Raw genomic sequence first — 22516 nt, 5'->3', positions numbered from 1 at the left:
AATTGGGTAAAATAATGAAAATATAATAAAAAAACAAAAAAAAAGTGGGTGAGTGTGTGTTAGAGAGGGAGTGTGTTTTTTATATATTTTAATTATATACATATATATTATATATATAGCATTGTTTATTTATATTTATCCATTTTTATTTTCTATTTATTAATTTTTTTATTTCGAAAATACACAGATAATGCATATAAATAAAAATAAATAAACAAATTTTTTTTTTAAGTTTTTTATTTTTTTTTTTCTTTTTTCAAAATAGCTCACATAAATAATAATTTTTTTTTTTCTAATTAAATAATAATAGTAATAATTAGATATAAAAAGATAGCTAATATTATTAGTTATTTATTTATACTTTTTTTTTTTTAGAACTTTAAAAAAAAAAAAAGAATGAAGATAATAAATTATTTTTTTATTATCTTTATTATATCAATATTTCTAATAAATCAATCATATAGTTTAGAAGACAATAATATTAGTGAAGTTATAAATGGTAATAGCAGTAGTACCAATAGCCAGGAAAAAATATATGATATAAATCCAACAATCTCATCGCTGTCATCTTTAGAGCTATCACAAAAGGTTATAAATTTTTATTCTAAATTTCCAAGATTCGATTTCACATTTTCAAGAATAAATAACACATTCAATCCAAAAAATGAGTCATATATTGAGGTAAAATAAAAATTTAACAGAAAAATAACATTATAGAATATTTATTAATAATTTTTTTCATAGTCAATTATATTAACAGGATTTCCATTTGGTATATTAGTTATTTTAACTATAATCGTTATAATTTCAAGTGTTTTAGCTATCATTATAATTAAAGCTAGGGACTATTGCAGAAAAAAATCACAATATAGATATAAATTAATTAAATATCACAAAAAATCACAAAGGTCCACTTTTAAATGTATTTTCTCCACCACCACAACTATAATATTGTTAGTTACAGTTTGGTAAATATAGCTTTAGAATATATTTAATTAAAAGATTTAAATCCTCATTCTTTTTTTTTTTTAGCTCATGTTTAATTGTTTCATTATTTGTTAATCAAGATTTAGATAGTGCAGTATTACTATCAATTGATAATTTAGAATCACATTTATCAAATAGGGTAGATATTGAAGAAAAAGTATTAAAAGAATGTAGACCCGTTACCTATATTCCATATGATGCAATTGAAATAGTGTCAACAACCAAAAGGATATTAAACATAACAACAGAGACAAAAGAGAAAATACACAAATATGAATACTATAGATATGAGTTTATATTTATTTCATCAATGGTTCTATTCGCACTATTATCATTAGGATTGTTATCGATTATAATTAGGTTTAAAATAGCATTAGCCCTATTTATTGGCCTTGGATTAATGGTACTGTGCAGAGTATGGGTAGTACCGGGAACTCATCGTCCAATGGGTGTGATGATATCAGATATCTGTCCACAAATGGATCAAATAATAGAAAGTTATGCACCCAACAATATTAGTCCATATGTATATTTCTTTTTAAATTGCACCGATGCCGATAGATGCAAGGGAGGAGATAGTTTGATAGACCAAAAGATTAACTCCTTAGAAGTGTCATTACAGAGGGCAAAAAAATATCATTTCTCAAACTCAACAATTCACAGATTAGAAGATAGAATTCAAGGATTGTATGATTTATCAAGAGATTCTAAAGATATGTTGAATTGTAATATAACTTCAAATACTTTTAAATCAACTCAAAATTTAATTTGTATTGATATAATGTAAAGTATTATAATAGATAACTCTTTCATATTTATAATAATTAGGATATTAATTTTTTTAATTTTTTTTTTTAGCAATTCATCATTTATATTGTCATTATTATACGTTTTAATTGGTTTGTTATTATCAATTTCATTTATTACATCATTAATTGTATATTCAAATTCATCAATACCCAAAAAATCAAATGATGGTTATGGAATATTAAAATATAATAACGATGATATTGGTGATTTTACCAATAATAAAAAGAGTATCAACTCTTATTATGAGGATGGACTAAATACACCATTAATTACATCATCAATTATAAGTGATGGCTATGAAAATGATAGCGATTATGATAATGATGATGATATTTCAGATTTTTAAAAATAATAATAATAGTAACAATAATAATAATATTAAAAATTTAATCAATAAATTAGAAAGAAAATAAAAATAATAAAAAAAAATAAAAAAAGGAAAAAATAAATAAAAAATTTAAAATTATTTGTATTAATAAAGGCGGCTTTATTTTTTTTTATATTTTTTATTTTTTTTTTTTTATAAATTTTTCAAAATTTTTTAATTTTTTTTTAAATTTTCAAAAATTAAATTCAATTTTTTTTTAATATTATTTTTTATAAATCAAGATAAATCAAATAAAAGATGTATGGAGGTGGAGATGATGTTAGCGCCATAGTATTGGACGTTGGAACATTCTCAACTAAAGGCGGCTATGCTGGTGAAGACTCACCCAAAGCTGTTTTCCCAAGTGTAGGTTTCATTTAATTTTTATTTGGAGTTTTTTTTTTTTTTTTACAGTTATTTGTGGGTTCATAATTTTTTTTAAAACATATTTTCATAATCTAATTTATATTTAAATTTATAAAGGATATAGGTGTTGTATATAAAAATGGAGATGATTCAGTTGTTGGAATCTCAGAATCAGAAATTGGGGAAAAAGAAGATATAGACCAAGTTAAAAAAACTTATTATACAGGAACAAATGCAATTACATATAGAAGACCACACATGGAGGTTATTAATCCTTTATCAGATGGTTTAAGTAAAGTTTCAATAATAAATAATAATAAATAATAAATAAATAATTAATATATTAACAACTCATTAATTTGATTATTACTATAGTTAAAAATTGGGATGCAATGGAACAAATTTGGAATCACACATTTTATGAAAGATTACATATCAATCCAATGGATCATCCAATTTTATTAGCTGAACCATCTTTTAATACCAGAGTAATTAGAGAAAAAGTTTCAGAAATAATGTTTGAAAAGTATCACACACCAGCATTATTCATTTCAAAGAATGCTGTTTTATCTTCATTTTCAAGCTCTAAATCAACTTCATTAGTTTTGGATTCTGGTGGTGGCATGACATCAATTACACCAGTATTTGAAGGTTATGTAGTTAAAAATGGTAAGATTATGAATAGAAATATACATACTTAATTGAAAAGGAAAATATGTTAATCTTTTTTAAATTATAGGTATTGTAAAATCAAATTTAGCAGGTAATAAATTAACAGAAGAGTATTATAAAGTTTTATCAAGCAAAAACATTACAATCAATCCAATCAACTTAATTAAAAAGGTTGAGATTAAAGCTGGCGAATTTAGTATTACACCATATAATATTCCAACACTTACAGAATCTTATAAAAGATATGTTACATTAGAAACTGTTAGAGATATAAAAGAAACCTCATGTAGAGTTGCCGATCGTGATTTAGGTGAAGAGTAAATAGTCATTACATTTAATTTAGATATTAGTATAATAGTATTGATTTTTTTTATTATTTAATTACTTCTATAGAATTAATATAGCTCAAGTACCATATGAATTACCAGATGGAAATTTATTAGAAATTGGGTCAGATAGATTCCAAATCCCAGAATTATTATTTAATCCAGCACCATTAAATGAACAACTTTTAGCTGCATCATCATCAGCCGCTGCTGCACTTAATGGTACAGATACAACCACCACAAATTCAACACCACAACAATATCAAGGTTTAGCTAAAATGATTATTGAATCACTTGAAAAGAGTGATACCGATATCCGTAAAGAATTAATTAGTAATCTTATTCTTACTGGTGGTAATACATTATTCACTGGCTTCCAAGATAGATTAGTTAGAGATATTTCAGAAATTTCATACAATAAAGCTAAAATCGTTTCAAATCAAACAGAGAAAAAGAATTCAGTTTGGATTGGTGGATCTATTCTTGGATCACTTGGTACATTCCAACAAATGTGGATGAGTAAATCAGAATGGGAAGAATATGGTCGTCCATTAGTTGAAAAGAAATGTCCATAAATTAAAACAACAAATAGATAGAAAAAAAAAAAAAAAAAAAAAGTAAAAATAAAAATTAATTTTAAAAAAAAAAATAGTATATAACTATGTTTTTGTTATTTAAATAATAGTATTTATTTATCATTTAGTTTATACATGTTGTTGTTGTTTATTATTGTTATTTTATTTAAATATGAAATTCTAATTTTTTATGAATTTCTTCTTGGATTCTTGTTAAATAACGTAAATAAACAGTTCTCTTTAAAGCCTCTTGATAATCTTTCTTTTCAAATAATGATTCCAATTCTTTTGATACTTCATTAATCTTTTCACGATTTTCGTTGCCAATTTTGGTGATCTCTTCGTCTGTACCTTCATCAATTGCTTCTCTAATTTCTAAAACCTCCATTAAAACTTCGGGATCGACATCACCAACGCTGGAGAGGTCATACCCTTTTTGATTTAATATATACTCTGCTCTTAAAAATGGTGATTTTAAAATATTATATGCTGTATTAATTGATGTTGAAATTTCTTTAGATAAAGCTTTTTCTTTTTCATTTTTTTGTTCAAATAAATCTGGATGTAATAGTTTTTGTAAACTTTTAAATCTATGTGATAAATCTTTTAAATCAATTTTAAAATGAGGTTTACTGTATATTGTATATAAATTTATAAAAAAAATTAGTATATTTGGTTTTTGGTGATGATATTAATAAACAATAGACATCTACTATATGGTGTCTATTGAGATACATACATATCAAATAAAAAAAATATATCAACTGATGAATCTGGTTTTTGAACTTTATTACACATTGGGCAAAATACTTTTTTTTTTTCAATATGCTCATTGCATGACCAACAGGGGCTTTGTTTAAGTTTATTTATAATATTTGATGCATGGTTATCGTCTGCTTTGGTTGTGTAAAATCTTTGGTGATTATTATTAGTGATTTTATTTATACTGAAATTATAATTTTTGGTTCTTGCTATAGTTTGTAAAATGTTTATATTTTTAATAGCTGAGTTAATGGTTATAATTCTATTCATTGTATATGATATAATTAAAACATATGAAATTTAAAAAAAATGAAAAAAAAAAAAAAATAAAAAAAAATAATTAATTTTTTGAATTTTATTTTTTTTAATTTTTTTATTTTCAAAATTGTTTTTATTTATAATATCATAAATGGAAATTATTTTCCAATTAAATAATTGGACGAAATAGAGTTTTCCTTAAAAAGAATATTTATATGATGTTGAAGGGTTGTGTTTTGTGATTTATAAGATATGAAGTACTCTCACTAAATGATTTAATTTTTGTTTATATTGGATATATCCTAATTAGGTAGTATACCCAATTTAAATATCATTTATTATTATAATACATATTATTATATTATATTATTAAATTTTAATATATTTAAATATATTTATTTAATTTCATATTAATTTTATTTATTTTGAAATTAAAAATCTATTTGTTTTTGGAGGGGTGTTCTTTGAGCTTCTTTTTTATCTTTATAGTAAAAAATAAATTATATTATAAATTTGACATGTCGTAATTTATACTTTTTTTTTTTTATTTTTTATTTTCGAATCAAAGTTTTAGACATGTCTTAAACTTTTCTCACACAATATGAAAGGAAAACCTTAAACTATATTTGCTAATATTTTAAGAAAAAATAGATTTCTGTACGTTGCTTTTGAAAAAAAAGTATTTTAATTTTTTTTTTATTTTTTTTAAAATAAATTATTTTTAGAAAATATATTTTTATTTTTTTTTAAATTTTTGGTGCCTTTGTTTTTTTTTTCTTCAATAATCTTTGTATTAACAAAACCCCCTTTGTCCAATCTAAACAAAAAAAAAAAACAAAAAAAAAATAAAAAAACAAAGTAATAATAATAATTTAATTTTATTTTAAAAAGAATATGTTAATTTTTTATTTTTTATTTTTTATTTTTTATTTTTTTTTAAACACTAATTTTATTTTATTTTATATTATTTTAATAAAATAGATATTAAAACATGGATGGTCGAGAGTTACAGGAGTTAAAGGATGGAGTTCCGTCCTTAGATCAAGATAATTTAGATATAGAATCAAGTAAAGAGGCATTCGATAATTTAAATAATGAAATTATTAATGATTCAAAACATATTGCAACTTTAAATGATCCCGAATCATTTTCACCAGAAAGTGAAGATCATATTAAATTACGTGACTATTTTATGGACTCTCAAAGAATGGCCAAAGAAAATGGTAGTAAAGAAAAAAAAATTGGTGTTACTTTTAAATCATTAACTGTAGTAGGGAAGGGTGCTGATGCTTCCGTAATCAGTGATATGTCCTCTCCACTCTTTTCTTTTATAGATTTATTTAAACCATCAACCTGGTATGTAAACCTAAATTATTTTAATCCATTTTAGTTTAAGTTTGTTTTCATATATTTTATTTATATATTAGTATAAGTTTTGTGCATATGTTATATTTAATTTAATTTTTAATTTTTAATTTTTAATTTTTTTTAATCTCCCACTTCAAAATTTTATTAACTTCATTTTTAATAATATTGGTATTCTATTATAGGACAACAAAGGTATCAGAATTTGATATTCTTCATGATGGTAAATATTAATATTTTTTAAAAAAATAATAATAAAATAATAGTTATTAATATTAATATTAAAATTTATTATTTTTAAATAGTAACCGGTTTTTGTAAAGATGGTGAAATGTTATTAGTATTGGGTAGACCAGGTTCTGGTTGTAGTACCTTACTTCGTGTCCTTTCAAATCAAACAAAATCATATGTTTCTGTCAAAGGTGATGTTACATATGGTGGAATCGATTCAAATAATTTTAAATATAAAGCAGAGGCAATTTACACACCAGAAGAAGATTGCCATCACCCAACTCTTACAGTACGTGAGACTCTAGATTTCGCATTAAAAGTAATTATACTGAATAATTTTTTTTTTTTTTTAAAAAAATATTTTAAATTAATACTAATTTTTTCTTTTTTTCAAAAGTGCAAAACTCCTACAAATAGATTACCAAATGAAAATAAAAGATCTTTTCGTGATAAAGTTTTTAACTTATTATTAACAATGTTTGGTATGGTTCATCAATCGGAAACTATTGTCGGTAATGAATTTATTAGGGGCTTAAGTGGTGGTGAAAGAAAGCGTTTAACAATTACAGAGGCAATGGTATCAGGCTCATCAGTAACATGTTGGGATTGCTCTACAAGAGGTTTAGATGCTGCATCTGCCTTAAATTTAGCAAAATCTTTAAGAATTACAACTGATACTTTACATAAAACTACAATTGCCTCATTTTATCAAGCATCGGATTCAATTTATAATTGTTTCGATAAAGTTTTAATTTTAGAAAAAGGTATGTAAAAATATATATATGTTTTTAAAAGTAAAATTAAATATTAATATTTACCCTATTTATTTTTTAGGTCGTTGTATTTATTTTGGTCCAGTCAGTAATGCAAAGCAGTACTTTTTAGATTTAGGTTTCGATTGTGAACCAAGAAAATCAATTCCAGATTTTTTAACCGGTGTTACAAACCCACAAGAACGTATTGTTAAACAAGGTAAATTTAGTTACAATATTAAAATCTTTATTGTATTTAATAATTATTAATTAAAATTTAAATAATAATAATATTTAGGTTATGAAGATAAAGTACCAATTACATCAGGTGATTTTGAAGAGGTTTGGAAAAATTCAAAATTATATCAAATTTCAATGGAAGAATTGAAAGATTACGAAATTGAAACAGAAAAGAATCAACCCAGTAAGGATTTTATTGAAGAAATCAAAAATCAAAAATCAAAAACAAATAGAAAAGGCTCACAATATACTACATCATTTATTACACAGGTTATTGCCTTGGTTAAAAGAAACTTTTCAATGATTTGGGGTGACAAGTTTGGTATTTTTAGTAAATATCTTTCAGTTATTATTCAAGCATGTGTTTATGGTTCACTCTTTTATGGTATGAAGGATGATATGGCAGGTGTATTTACTCGTGGTGGCGCAATTACTGGTGGTCTTTTCTTTAATGCTTTCCTTTCAGTAGGTGAAATGCAAATGACATTTTTTGGTCGTAGAATTTTACAAAAACATTCATCTTATAAAATGTACCGTCCCGCTGCTTTACACATTGCACAGGTAGTTAATGATTTACCTTTTACTTTGGCTCAAGTTATACTGTTCTCTTCAATTGTTTACTTTATGTTTGGTTTAACTCCAGATGCTGATAAATTCTTTATTTATATATTCATAAATATTGGTTGTGCTTTATGCTGTACTGCTTTGTTCCGTTTATTTGGTAATCTTTGCCCATCAATGTATGTCGCCCAAAATATTTTAAATGTATTTATGATATTCCTTTTCACTTTTGCTGGCTACACAATTCCAAAAGATAAATTAGATGAAATTCCTTGGTTTGGTTGGTTCTTTTGGTGTAAGTTCTATTTTGTATTGTTAAAAAATAATAATTTAATAATTATACTAATTAATTTTAATTAAACCACTTAATTTTAACAGGCAATCCATTTGCTTATTCCTTTAAAGCTTTAATGGAAAATGAATTTGTAGGTTTAGAATTCCAATGTACAGAAGAGGCTATCCCATATGGTGATTTTTATCAAAATTATACTGCAAATAGAATATGCCCAGTAGCAGGTTCAAATCAAGGTGAATTAAAGTTTTCAGGTAGTTTTTATTTAACCAAAAACTTATCATTCCCAACAAACCAATTAGCTTTAAATACAATCGTAGTTTATTTATTATGGGTATTATTTATTATTTTGAATATGATTGCAGTAAGTACATATGTTTTTAAATATTAAAAACAATAATTTAAATACTAATTTTTTTATTAATTAAATAAAGATGTCTTATTTAGACCATACATCTGGTGGCTATACTCATAAAGTATACAAGAAAGGCAAAGCACCAAAAATGAACGATATTGATGAAGAAAGAAATCAAATAGAATTGGTTGCCAAAGCTACATCAAATATTAAGGATACACTCGAAATGCATGGTGGTATTTTCACATGGAAGAATATTAATTATACTGTACCAGTCCCAGGTGGTGAAAAATTACTTTTGGATAATATCGATGGTTGGATTAAACCAGGCCAAATGACTGCATTAATGGGTGCAAGTGGTGCTGGTAAAACAACACTATTGGATGTTTTGGCAAAAAGAAAAACTTTAGGTACAGTTAAAGGTGAATGTACTTTGAATGGTAAACCATTAGAAATTGATTTTGAAAGAATTACAGGGTAGGTTAATTATCATAAAAACAAATAATCTTTTATAAATATTAATATTTTTTTTCTTTAGTTATGTAGAACAAATGGATGTCCATAATCCTGGACTAACAGTTCGTGAGGCATTAAGATTCTCAGCCAAACTTCGTCAAGAACCAGAGGTTTCGTTAGAAGAGAAATTTAAATATGTTGAACATGTACTTGAAATGATGGAAATGGCACATCTTGGCGATGCATTAGTAGGAAATTTAGAAACTGGTGTTGGTATTTCAGTAGAAGAAAGAAAACGTTTAACAATTGGTTTAGAATTAGTAGCAAAGCCTTATTTATTGTTCCTTGATGAACCAACCTCTGGTTTAGATGCCCAAAGTTCTTATAATATCATTAAATTTATTCGTAAACTTGCAGATGCTGGAATGCCATTAGTTTGCACTATCCATCAACCATCAAGTGTATTATTTGAACATTTTGATCGTATTTTACTCTTGGGTAAAGGTGGTAAAACAGTTTACTTTGGAGACATTGGCGAACGTTCAAGTGTACTTTCTGGATATTTTGAACGTTATGGTGTTAGACCATGTACTCAAAGTGAAAATCCAGCCGAGTATATGTTTGAAGCTCTTTCCACAGATGTAAACTGGCCAGTTGTTTGGAACGAATCCCCAGAAAAAGAAGCAGTTACTCTTGAACTAGATCAATTAAAGGTTACAGTAAATGAAGCATTCCTTTCACAAGGTAAACCAAGAGAATTTGCCACCTCACTTTGGTATCAATTTAAAGAAGTTTATAAAAGATTAAATCTCATTTGGTGGAGAGACCCTTACTATACCTTTGGCTGCATGGGTCAAGCTATCATTTCGGGTCTTGTATTGGGCTTTACTTTCTTTAATCTTCAAGATTCATCATCCGATATGATACAGCGTGTATTCTTTATTTTCGAAGCTATCATCCTTGGTATCCTTTTAATTTTTGCAGTTATGCCACAAATTATCATTCAAAAGGCCTATTTTACTCGTGACTTTGCATCCAAATATTATTCATGGTTACCATTCACTTTGGGTATTGTTATAGTCGAACTACCATATACAATCATCTCAGGTACACTCTTTTATTTCTGCAGCTTCTGGACCGCTGGTTTAAATTACGATGCCTATACAAACTTTTATTTCTGGATCATCTATATCCTATTTATGATTTTCTGTGTCACATTTGGTCAAGCTATTAGTGCATTTTGTATTAATAATTTATTAGCTATGACAGTTTTACCATTGTTAGCTGTTTATTTATTTTTATTCTCTGGTGTTATGGTGTAAGTATAATATAAAGTATTTCCAACACATTTATTAAAATAATAATTCTAATTTATTTTTAAATATTAATCCTAGCCCTCCATCAAAAATTCACGGGTTCGAGAAATGGATGTATTATGTTAACCCAACCAAATATTTCCTCGAAGGTATCTCAACAAATATTTTAGATACTGTTAATGTTATTTGCACTGAAAGAGATTTAGTTTTATTCACCTATCCAAAATCAGATTTTAGCTCATGTAAAGAATACACAGAACAATTTGAATTAAATATAAAATCTGGTTATGTAGACAACAACGAAAATGGTACACTCCCAGAAGGCTATTGTGGTTATTGTAACTATAATAGTGGCAAAGAGTATTACGATACTTTAGAGTGGTCCAACGATAATAGATGGTGGAACTTTTTAATTTTATGTGGTTATGTTTTATTTAATATTGCTATGACTGTAGGATTCATTTATTTAACCAAGAAAGGAAGAAGATAAAGGTCTAAAATTTATTAAACAAATAAAAAAAAAAAGGAAAAAAAGATATTTTTTTTTTTTATATATCTTTTCCTAATAAATAGTTATTTAATAATATAAAAAATAAAAAGAATTTTATATTTATATTATTTTATCATCCAAAAAAAAAAAAAAAAACTATTTTATTTATCTTTTATTTTAAATTTCTTTTATTTATTAAATAATTTAGGTCCAAGGATAAAAATTTATAAATAATACAGAACCCAAAATATTATAAAATATAAAATAAATTAAAATTAAATTTCTTTTAAGCTTAAAATTTTTTTCTTGATCATCGCTAACAAGCTGGGTAATTGTAGAGGAAGATGAGGTTAGTGATAAAGTTGGAGAGGAGTTTTTTCTATCGATCTTTCTTGGACTTGAGGAGGGTACCATTGTTGGGATATATTTCATAAAGAATTTTGCAGAATACCAAAATATTAATGGTGAGTGAATAAAGAATCTTGTAATTACTTGGACATGCATAAAAGTAACCGAGAAAACAGTAAGAAAAGCCAAATACACTATGAATGGTAAGATGTGAGGAGTGTAGAATATAGTTTCTGAAGTATTGCTGTTATAGCCAAGGAAAAAGAAATGTTTGTGGGTTATTTCTTCGGTTATATTTTTAGATCTTGATTTAAAGGTTGGGTAGATCATTTGATTTGGCTGTCTAAGATAGTAAAATAAATAAGAGACAATAGAACATACAGATATGGCGACCATTGGTGTTGCAAATAGAAAGTTTGGAATTTGTCTGAGTTCATAATAATTGAAAAATCCTTGATTCCAATAGTTGTTTTGAACGAATGAATAAAGATTTGGATATGAAAATTTACTATTTGGATCGACGATACACCATGGTCTTGGCCAATCACCGTTTTTATTTAAAGAGTAGTCGAATGCTGTTATATTTGAATCTGGTGGTGTGGTGCAGTATCTTGAATAACCATAATATTGGAATGCAAAATAGGGCAAAATTACAATGAATGATTGAATTAAAATTAAAACTGGGTACACTATGAAATCCAATAAAATGCTGGAGGTATCTGATGAAACAACTGGTAATTTGTCGAATGAGTTGGAGGGTCTCATTAAATATTTTCCTGAACGTTTTGATAATAAAAGTAAAGGTGATGAAAATCTAAGAACTAATCTTGCCAAATGTGTGATATATTGACTATAGTAAATGTACACTAAATATCCACACATTAAAAATCCATTTGCTCTTGTTGCTGTTGCCAATGCAAAATAAATTGCTGCTTTACTTGTTGATATAATCTTTTCTTTGAGTGGCATACTGTGAGTTCCCAATTCTCTTGTTAAATAATAGTCACCTCCATAAACCTCGACCAATCCACTAAATACCATTAATGAAAATAAATTTTCTGTATAAATCGCTGTTGTAAATATACCTGCTGGATTTATACAATATAGCAAAACCGATGTATAAACAAAATCACTATTATTGAAGATAATATATCCTAACCTAATTAAATAATAAATATTATTGTGTCATTATAAATACTGGGGTTGTTTTTATTGTTATACAACATTTTTTTACTTACTTTAATAATTTAACAGCTGAGATGATAAATGAAATATTACTTATTAAAAACCCGGAAATGATAATATAATCACTAAATGATAAATAACTAAATGTAATATATGATAAAACTAATTTAAATAATATTTATTGTTAATATAATTTATTATTTTATGGAAATTAATAATTAGGAAATATAATTACCTCTTGCTAAAAGATTCATTGAAATTGGGAATAATGGGAAGAATGCATGATTTTGCTCATGCTCGTAGTTGAACTCGGCAATTCTTATAAAATAAATACTATCCCACTTTACGAATATTCTTTTGATTAATAAATTTACAATTGGTGATCCATCATGGTTCTTTAATGTCTCGACTGAAGCAAAATCCCTATTTAAGTTGGCTGATGCATCGACTGTACTATTAAATGTGATACCACCACTGCTACTATTAAATGGTGATAATGAGTTTAAATTTGTTGAACTATCAAAGTTATCTAAAAACTGTGATACAATCAAACAATAAATCCAAATTATTAATTTAATTGTAATTGCAAATTTAACAATTGATGTTCTTTCTAATCTATATTTATTTATTGTTTTCATTTATTATTGAATATACATAATGATTATTATTATTACTATTATTGTTAGTGTTATTGCGGTGATGCAGATGATGTTGATTAAATTTTTAAAAAAAAAAAAAAAAAAAATTAATTTTTTAAAAAATAAAATTAAAAAAAAAAAAAAAATTAATTATAGAAAAATAAAAATAAATATTCTAATAAATAAATATAAAAAGAAATATGGTGGCAATGATAACTGAAATTAAATATCCATTGAAATTTCTTTATATAACTTTTTAAAAATATATTAAAAAAAAATAAAAAATAAAAAAATTTAAAATAAAAAAATTTAAAATAAAAAAATTTTATGAAATTTTATTATTTTAATAAAAAAAAAAAAAAAAGATCAATAAATCATTGAAAATTTAAAGAATAATATAAAATGTCGATAACTGTTGTTGGTGCATCAAATTGGGATATGTTTACATATGTAGATACCATGCCAAGAGTTGGTGAAACAATTAAAGGTAATGATTTTAAAGTTTCATTTGGCGGTAAAGCAGCAAATCAAGTTGTTCAAGCAGCATTATTAGGTTCAAAATGCACAATTATTACAAAACTTGGTGACGATGTTTCTGGTGTGTAAGTTTTGTTTATCTATTAAATGTAATACATATCAAATGTACACTAAATTTATTAATTTATTAATTTTTAGAAATACATTAAAAAATTTTAAAGATAAAAATATAAATTGTGACTACATTTCGATTGTTAAAGATGTACCATCAGGATGTGCAACCATTATTGTTGATAAAAAGGGTGACAATAACATTATTATTGTAGGCGGTGCTAATGATAAACTATCAGTAGAGGATATCGAAAATGCCAAATCACAAATTCAAAACTCATCACTTCTTTTATGTCAACTCGAGGTATCATTGGATGTTACCCTTAAGGCTTTACAAGTTGCCAAAGAGTCTGTAAGTAATACATTATTAAACAATAAACAACAGCCATATAAAATACTAACCAATAATATTATTTAAATATATAGAAATGCAAAACAATATTAAATTTAACACCAATTAATGATAAACCAATTGTATTGGAAATGTTAACTTTTACAGATATTTTAATTGTAAATGAAATCGAACTTTATGGAATTTACAAATCGACATTTAATTCAAGTGATGCCAAAGAGGATGAAAGTGACATCAATGAACTTATTAAAAGAGGTGAACAATTAATTAGCAAATATAATAAAATTGAAAATATTATTGTAACATTAGGTGGCAAAGGTCAATTACTTTTATGCAAAGAACCAAAGGATAACTGTCACATCGAATTAAAAGAAAAAGTTAAAGTTGTCGATACCACTGGTGCTGGTGATAGCTTTATTGGTAGTTTAGCCCATTATTTAACCAAAGGAAGTCCAATGAAGCAATCAATAGAACTTGCCTCAAAAGTTGCCTCGATTAGTGTTACCAGACACGGTACCCAAAGTAGTTATCCATCACTAAGTGAAATTAATTAGTAATAAATAATAATAAATTATAAAAAACTATAAATAATAATAAATAGTAATAAAGATTATTTAAATATTATAAATTTAATAATAAATACTATTGTAATGTAAATGTATACATTAATTAAATTTTAAAAAAAAAACTTTATTTTATTTTGGTGGACGAACTGGGAAATGAGTTCGATTTTGATAATTATCAGAGTCTTCTGAATCATCATCTGAATCATCTTGATAATATTGATCTCTAATTGTTAATTTAGTTGGTAATTGATTTGAAACTGTATTTGAATCATCGTCATCATTTAAATCTTCAGAGGACCAATCTGAGCTATCTGAATCTGTATCTGTATCTGAATCGTCTGAATCGTTATCGTTTTCGTGTTTAATATTGCTTTGTGGTGGAGGTGGAGGAATAGGTATACCGTTATTTGTATTTTGGTTTTGATTTCTATATAAAGGTAGGTCTGATTGATCGGATGATTCAGCTGTAAAAGCTTCGTCATCAGCCATATCAGGGTTATCATAAACAGTTTGTTTGTGTGGAATTGGTGGTAATATAGTCGCAATAGGCGATTGTTCACTTGAAAATACTGGTAATGAGCTATTTAATCCATCTGATGATTTAATTGGTGTTTTCAAACTACTACTATTGTTATTATTATCCTCTTCATCATCTGTAAAATCATCTTCATTTTTAACTTTTTGATTTTTTTGAGACTCCTCTTGTTGTTTTTGTTTTTGTAATAATTTATTATATTGTTTCTCTTCCTTTTCAATTTTTTTAATATTTCTTCTTTCTTTTCTCTCTTCTTTTTCCTTTTTCTTCTTTTCTTTATCTAAAATAGCCTGTTTCTCCATTTGTTCTCTTTTCTTTTTAGGATCATCCTCTAAAAGTGGGTCTATATGTGTTGGTTTTGGTTTTATAGTTGATGCTGATAGAGTCTGAGTTAAACTACTCATATTACCATATAATTTTGCAGCCTCTAATCTCTCTTCACCACTGACTGGTGTTGAATCTAATATCTGTAAATTTTTTAATTTTGAAATAATATATAATCTGTAATCTTTGTACTCTCTTAATGAATGGCCATTAAAAAAATTTGGACATGCTTCGTTCTTTAACATTGAAAATGTACGTATATTTGGAAATGACTCCAATACTTTATCTATAAAAATACTGAGATTACCAATTTGATTACTATTAATCCATAATGTGTGTAGTTGGTTTAATATTGGGAATTTAATATGATGTGATATTTTATTTCCATCTAAAACAAGTGTTGTTAATTTTTTAAATCCTTCTAAAATTGTTAAATCTCTTTAATAAATATAAAAAAATTATTAATAATTTATAATAAAATATAAAATAAAAATTTATAATTACCTTTCTAAATTATTATTCGATAAATCCAACTCCTTTACAAATGGCCCAAATCTGTCTACGATCTGTGGGTTAATTTCATTAATCTCTCTATATGCTAAATCCAAACGTTCAGGAGGTTTTTCATTATCTCTAACTTGTTCTCTGAATACCATTTTTTATTTATTTTATTTTAGTATTATGAACTAATGATAGATTAAAATAATTATATAAATATAATAAAAAGGTTATTTTTCAAAAGGTGGTTATTATCATAAAAATTTAAAAATTCAAAAAAAAAAAAAATAAAAAAAAAAAAAAAAAACAAAAATAAAAATAATTTTTAAAAAAATAAATGAAAAAAATTCTAAAGAATTTTATTGGTATATATATTATTTTTTATTTTTATATATTATAATAAGTGGGAAAAAAAAATTGGTTGAGAAAAAAAAAAAAAAAGGAAAAAAAAAAAAAAGAAAAAATATATAAATAGTTTAAACTTTTTTTTAGACGCTTGAAAAAAAAAAAATAGGTGATCATTAGAGATTGAAGTTTTGTGATTTCTTTTTTTTTTTTTTTTTTTTTTCTTTTAATTTAATTTTTTTAAAAAAATTATTTGTAATTGCAATTTAATTTATAAATTGTTTAATTCTTCATCACTGATACTGTTATAGTAATAGACTGGTGGTGGGCAGAAACCATTGAAAGATGAAGCTGAAGCAGTAGTGTAGGCACCCATATCTGGGAAATAAAGCCAATCGCCGATTTTAAGTTCTGGAATTTGAGTATCACGAGCAATGACATCAATTGAATCGCAAGTTGGACCGAATAAAGTGCATGGAGTTGGTTGTTTGTTGGATGGTTTTAAAAGCATTGGAGTTGGTTTGGCGTGATCGAATTGAATATTGTTGAATGAACCATAGACACCATCGGCTAAATAATAGTTGTATTGTCTCATATTGTTTGAGGTACGACGTGGATGTTGTCTGTTATCTTCTTGTTTGATGATACGTTTTGAGATGACAGTGACAGCTAAAGTGTGACTTTGAGCGGCAAAATATCTACCTGGCTCAGCAATAATTCTAACATTGCTATCAAAGAGTTCAGCAGTTTTTTCACGAATAACGGTTGTGAATTTTTCAAACATCTCATCGTTTGAACCAGAGAAACCACCACCAACATCTACTAAGGTTAAAGTCATATCTAATTTCTTGGCCATTTCGAAAACACTCTTTACCATCTTTAAAGCAGAGTCATAGGCAATGGAATCAAAACAACCACTACCAACATGGAAACTGACACCAACAACTTTTAAGTTCATTTCCTTAGCCATTTCTAATAAATCATAACAATCGTCAATATGAACACCAAATTTGGTACCAAATCTCATTAATGATTTGGAATCATCTGGAGCAATTCTTAATACTAATTCTGCTTCTGGGAAGAATTTTTCAATCTTTTCTAATTCACTGACATTATCAAAAGTCATTAATTTAACATTGTGGGCTCTGGCAAACTAAATATAAAAATAATTTTTAGTAAAAAATAAATAATCAAATAAAAAATATTATTTAAACAACTATACATACTTTGATAGCTGAAATTTGTTTACATGGGTTAGCATAAATAATACGAGTTGGGTCAACACCTAAGTTTAAAACAGTTTCAATTTCAGTTCTTGAAGCGCAATCATATGAAGTGCCTAAAGCATCTAAAACTTTTAAGATACCAATGGTTGGGTTACATTTAACAGCATAAAATGGGGTAACATTTGGTAAATTTTTTTTCCATTTTAAGTATTGTCTAATAATAACAGCGATATCTAAAAATTAAATTAAATTAAATTTATTAATATAATTTTTTTTTTTTTTTTGTGATATTATTTTTAAACAAAAAAAAAAAAAAAAAAAAAACGAAATCAAATTTCGTATTTTTTTTTTTTTTAATGTTCTTAAAGTAATATTTACCTGCAACAAAGAAAGCATCTCTATCAGTTTTATCGAGTAATGATGTAATTAATTCTGGAAGTGAAACTTTTGAAGTATCCCATGATTTAACATCTAATTCTTTTTTAACAATATCTAATTTTTCTATTTTGGTTAAATTTAAAGTAGCTTCTTCAGTCTTTAATTTTTTGGTAGCAACTTCTTCGTTGGTGGAAGTGTTGTTATTTTCAATAACTTCTTCTCCTGATCTTTTTCCGTTATTAGTCATTTTTGTATTATTATAAAAATTTAATTAAATATATAAAAAATGTTTATTATATTCAGGATAGATAGATAATATTAAATGATAGAAATATTTAATAAATTATTAAAGTTTATATATTTGTTTTATAAAATAATATTACTATGAATACGAAAAAAAAAAAAAAAAAAATTTTAGATAAATTAGAAGGTGAAAATGAAAAAAATTTAAAAAAATAAAAAAAAAATAAAATTTAAAAAAAAAAAATAAAAAAATAAAAAAAATATTTTTAAAATAAAAAAAATAAAAAAAAATAAATTTTTTTTTAGAATTTTGAAATAATTATTTTGAACAATTATATTAATATAATTCACCCCCAGACCACCTAATAAATGATATTTTACCTTTTTCATTTTTTTTTTAAATAATACTTTTTATTTGTACGAATAAAGTCGGAAACACTTTTATTATTTATTTTTCTCTAAATAGTTTTTGTATATTTTTGTTCAAAGAGAATTTTAAGATAGAATTTAACAGATATTTTTCATTTAAGATTATTTTATTGAAGATATTTATATTACAAATAAAAAAGGAATTGTTTAAAGTACTAATTAAATTTATTTCTTTTTTCAGATTTAAAGTCTTTTTTTAATATTAAAATTTATATTATTTAATTAAAGAGTTTAATTTGATTAGTTTTTTTTCGAATTTTTTTCTTGATATCATTTTAAGGTAAAAATAGACAGCAGTAATAATTGCAGCTAAACCTATACAACTAGCAAAGATTGCCACAGGGATAATATATTTCTTTGATTTATTGTTACAACTCGATTTGAAATCGGGACTAATTATTACTGAAAAGTCAGGATCGATATAGCATGATGTTTTGCAATGTGGAATGTTAATACCAATGGTTACTGATTCGTTTTGATTCGATATTAATGATGTGGTGATTAATGTTGTGTGTCCATCTGATATTGCTCTGTTTATAAATCTACCATATAGAATCTTGTTGTCTTTGTTGATCGATATATAGTTTAATGTTTGATTGTCTAATATTGATGTTGATGTTGATGCTGATTTACTGTTACAATCGTTCGATGTTGTATCTGATACATTTGATATCATTTGTAATTGTAGTGTATTGAGTGGACTTTGATAGTTGTAATTGTGAATTGATACTGATACTTTAATTGATCCTTTATCTAATTTGAATTCTAAACCTGCGAATGAATATTGAATATCATTTTCTATTTCTTGAATTGATAATACGATTTGACATTCAGTTTCGTTTAATATTTGTGTGAATGTTACATTTGATCCGTTTTTATCATTTGATGTAACATTCCAATTGTTTTGAAGTGGATATTGTTTAACTGTGTCACTGTTGATATCGAGTTCTAATAATGATGTGATTAATATATTGTATGTTGTTTGATCGTTATTTATTGTTGTTGAGCCGTCTGGATTAACTGTACTGTTGGTATTACCATTGTTATTGTTATTGTTATTTGAAGGTGAATTACAATCGAATCCAGTCCATCCTGATTTACATTCGCAAATACCATTTGATGTATTACAAATACCATGGTTAGTATCGGTACAGTTGTTTAAACATGTTTGTTGTTTTGATTGGTATATAAAAAAGTTGAATGATTTCCATGTGATTCCATTTTGATATACGATTACATCTTTTTTACCTGTACCTGCTCCAATGTTGCATGTGATTGTATTTGATGATATTGTATCTATTTTACATTCTTGATTACCGATTGTTACTTTTAAATCTTTATGAATATCCCCGAACCATCCATTCATTGTTACTAATCCACCATCTTCGTATGTTGGTGTAATTGATGATACATAATGATTTGGAGTAAAACAGTTTTCACCAATCCAGTAACTTGTACATTCACAAATACCAGTATTATAGTTACAGTTATTACCATTATATGATTCACAGTTGTCTGGACATGATGTATAGTTGTTGAATACTTCATTACCATCGTTGTTATCTAAATTTAAATTGAATGTTGTTTGTAATTGATCTACTTTGAGTGTGCCTGATACATTATTCAGTTGATTTGGATATGTTGTTAAAGTACATGTGATTTGATAAAATGTTGAATCAGTTACATCACAAGATTTATCACCAATTGTAATTGTTATTTCGGTGATATCGTATGAATAATATAAACCTTTGAATACTAAAATATGATTATTTGATGTTATATTTGATAATAATGGTGGATATGGATCTGGAGTTAATGTAAATTCTTGACCAGTACTTATGAAATTAAATTCGTGAATAGTTCTATCTGGTATATAGTATGCCGCGTTTATTATTGAATTTACCTTTTTGATATAGTCAAACATAATAATTGGATTTGATTGAATTGAACTTAATATATAGCCAAGATTTTGACCCATTAATGATAGTGTTGGAGCAGTTATAAACATTGTCCCATTCCAAGTTATCTGATTAAAATATTTTAGTTTTGGAATGGTTTCTATATTAAAAAAATTAAATGTTAATAAATTAAAATGAGAATTAAAACTAACATAGAATATTTTTAAACTTTACTGCAGGTTGTAACTGTATCATAATTATTAAATGAATTTTGACTAAAACTTAATTTAAAACTTAAATCTCTAAAGTGGCATGTATAACAATCTGGAATTTTGCCTGTCATTGAATTATTTCTAATATTCAAATATACTGAACAATATGAATCGTCAATAGTCCCAGTTATGTAGTTATTTTGAAAATCGAGGATATAAATACTATTATTTGACCCATCCCATTTAGGTAGAGTTCCAGTTATCCTGTTGTAATTTAAATTAAATATGTACATATCTGTTTTTTCAAATATTTTATAATTTGGCACGTCATTTAACAATCCAAAACTATAAGTACTAAATAGTAAAAAATTATTTGTTAGAAGTTTTTTTTTATTTTTATATTTGTTTTTTCATTAAACTTACAAATAAAAAATACCTTTTGGTAATTTTGAAAATGGGAATTGGTTATTATAATTAAATTTTTTAGTATTTTTAATTGTCCTTTTTAAAATTATAGAATTAGTATTTATTTAAAATTTTTTTAATAGTAATAACCTACAAAGACTTTATAACTGTACTTCCTGAAAAATCTATTAAAGAACTTGGAGCTAAAACATCATATCCTATAGTCCTATTATATAAAAGAATGTTAATATATAGAAATAAAGAGTAGCTAATTAAAAATGATTTTATACAAACAAGGAGTTAAGAAAAGAATTATAAATACTAGACTTATTTAAATTTAACAGTATTGATACTGGAATCATTGGATGAGAGGCACCTTTTATTTCAATAGAGTATATAGCATTATGTGTTGAAAGATTTTGAAAAGAGTTGTAGTCAAAATCATTTGATATATAGTAAGTGAAGGTACTGCCTGAGTAAAAATTTTTTACTGATGGTATATTTCTTGTGTAAAGTATAGCTCCTCCTACTCTTAAAGGAAATTTTGGGTTGGTTACAAGGTCATTATTTAAATATACACTTATATCATAATTTTTTGGATCGTTATTTGGATAAATATTAACATATGATTGTAATGGTAAATAAAGATTGGATAGCAAAATCTCTTTTTCGATTTTTGAATTTAAAACAATTTTCAGAGTGTATGCCTTGATTGGGAAGTGAATATTTAAATTTTGATTTGCAATAATATTTCTTAAAAAATAAAATTATAATAAATAAATATAATAAAAATAAAAAAAATTTTATATAATATTTACATTTGAAAATGAGTAGTTGAAAAATTAAAAAAATTTTCATGTAAATTCCACTCCACTATTTCAAAAACTTCAAGAGGTTTTATACAATCAACATCAGTATATTGGATTAGTTGGTCAGTGGTCTGTGGATAATAAAATTGGGTAATTGTATCATCATTTGAACATAAAAAATACTTTTCTAAACAAAAATCTATTGGTCCTTCTGGTGGTTGCATTAGTTGACCTAATTTAGTGGTTAAATCCATATAACATTTTTCTATTAAATAATTTTTAAAAAAGATTAATTAGTATTGCAATTAACAAAAAAAAAAAAAAAAAAAAATAAACCATTACCATCTTCTGGTGTA

General features: G+C 25.2%; 9 protein-coding genes across 9 annotated transcripts; 4 read left to right on the top strand and 5 right to left on the bottom strand.

The window, feature by feature from the left end:
- Nucleotides 1–396: 396 nt before the first annotated feature.
- DICPUDRAFT_154135 (uncharacterized protein) lies at nucleotides 397–2143 on the top strand (the record flags this gene model as incomplete). The annotated part of the gene is made up of 4 exons (XM_003289678.1): nucleotides 397–681; nucleotides 745–968; nucleotides 1033–1770; nucleotides 1846–2143. The coding sequence occupies 4 exons, from the start codon at nucleotides 397–399 to the stop codon at nucleotides 2141–2143; spliced, it is 1545 nt and encodes a 514-aa protein (XP_003289726.1).
- A 252-nt stretch (nucleotides 2144–2395) lies between these two features.
- On the top strand, nucleotides 2396–4164 carry DICPUDRAFT_48789 (uncharacterized protein). Its single transcript, XM_003289677.1, has 5 exons — nucleotides 2396–2530; nucleotides 2648–2822; nucleotides 2906–3199; nucleotides 3270–3519; nucleotides 3596–4164. Exons 1-5 carry the CDS (start codon nucleotides 2423–2425, stop codon nucleotides 4101–4103), a joined length of 1335 nt encoding a protein of 444 aa, XP_003289725.1. The 5' UTR covers nucleotides 2396–2422; the 3' UTR covers nucleotides 4104–4164.
- A 105-nt stretch (nucleotides 4165–4269) lies between these two features.
- DICPUDRAFT_154133 (uncharacterized protein) lies at nucleotides 4270–5135 on the bottom strand (the record flags this gene model as incomplete). Its single annotated transcript, XM_003289674.1, has 2 exons — nucleotides 4270–4735; nucleotides 4843–5135. 2 exons carry the CDS (start codon nucleotides 5133–5135, stop codon nucleotides 4270–4272), a joined length of 759 nt encoding a protein of 252 aa, XP_003289722.1.
- Nucleotides 5136–6114: 979 nt separating this feature from the next.
- On the top strand, nucleotides 6115–11181 carry ABCG11 (uncharacterized protein; the record flags this gene model as incomplete). Its single annotated transcript, XM_003289676.1, has 10 exons — nucleotides 6115–6479; nucleotides 6674–6711; nucleotides 6794–7038; nucleotides 7117–7483; nucleotides 7554–7691; nucleotides 7770–8567; nucleotides 8651–8928; nucleotides 8999–9396; nucleotides 9458–10693; nucleotides 10770–11181. 10 exons carry the CDS (start codon nucleotides 6115–6117, stop codon nucleotides 11179–11181), a joined length of 4275 nt encoding a protein of 1424 aa, XP_003289724.1.
- A 174-nt stretch (nucleotides 11182–11355) lies between these two features.
- Nucleotides 11356–13396, bottom strand: DICPUDRAFT_98471 (uncharacterized protein). The gene is made up of 3 exons (XM_003289673.1): nucleotides 12950–13396; nucleotides 12768–12876; nucleotides 11356–12688 (listed from the first exon to the last, which is right to left on the bottom strand). The coding sequence occupies exons 1-3, from the start codon at nucleotides 13350–13352 to the stop codon at nucleotides 11386–11388; spliced, it is 1815 nt and encodes a 604-aa protein (XP_003289721.1). The 5' UTR covers nucleotides 13353–13396; the 3' UTR covers nucleotides 11356–11385.
- Nucleotides 13397–13754: 358 nt separating this feature from the next.
- DICPUDRAFT_88638 (uncharacterized protein) lies at nucleotides 13755–14846 on the top strand (the record flags this gene model as incomplete). Its single annotated transcript, XM_003289675.1, has 3 exons — nucleotides 13755–13954; nucleotides 14028–14292; nucleotides 14367–14846. 3 exons carry the CDS (start codon nucleotides 13755–13757, stop codon nucleotides 14844–14846), a joined length of 945 nt encoding a protein of 314 aa, XP_003289723.1.
- Nucleotides 14847–14987: 141 nt separating this feature from the next.
- Nucleotides 14988–16373, bottom strand: DICPUDRAFT_154129 (uncharacterized protein; the record flags this gene model as incomplete). Its single annotated transcript, XM_003289672.1, has 2 exons — nucleotides 14988–16155; nucleotides 16222–16373. 2 exons carry the CDS (start codon nucleotides 16371–16373, stop codon nucleotides 14988–14990), a joined length of 1320 nt encoding a protein of 439 aa, XP_003289720.1.
- A 415-nt stretch (nucleotides 16374–16788) lies between these two features.
- Nucleotides 16789–18554, bottom strand: DICPUDRAFT_98470 (uncharacterized protein). The gene is made up of 3 exons (XM_003289671.1): nucleotides 18165–18554; nucleotides 17787–18019; nucleotides 16789–17713 (listed from the first exon to the last, which is right to left on the bottom strand). Exons 1-3 carry the CDS (start codon nucleotides 18409–18411, stop codon nucleotides 16832–16834), a joined length of 1362 nt encoding a protein of 453 aa, XP_003289719.1. The 5' UTR covers nucleotides 18412–18554; the 3' UTR covers nucleotides 16789–16831.
- Nucleotides 18555–19050: 496 nt separating this feature from the next.
- Nucleotides 19051–22414, bottom strand: DICPUDRAFT_80492 (uncharacterized protein; the record flags this gene model as incomplete). Its single annotated transcript, XM_003289670.1, has 6 exons — nucleotides 19051–20894; nucleotides 20969–21300; nucleotides 21370–21447; nucleotides 21506–21577; nucleotides 21646–22104; nucleotides 22170–22414. The coding sequence occupies 6 exons, from the start codon at nucleotides 22412–22414 to the stop codon at nucleotides 19051–19053; spliced, it is 3030 nt and encodes a 1009-aa protein (XP_003289718.1).
- Between the last annotated feature and the right edge of the window lie 102 nt (nucleotides 22415–22516).

Source organism: Dictyostelium purpureum (genome assembly GCF_000190715.1).
Source record: "Dictyostelium purpureum unplaced genomic scaffold DICPUscaffold_187, whole genome shotgun sequence".
NCBI lineage: Eukaryota > Evosea > Eumycetozoa > Dictyosteliales > Dictyosteliaceae > Dictyostelium > Dictyostelium purpureum.
The sequence above is the reverse complement of the archived record's forward strand: the minus strand, read 5'-3'. Positions and strand labels throughout refer to the sequence as shown.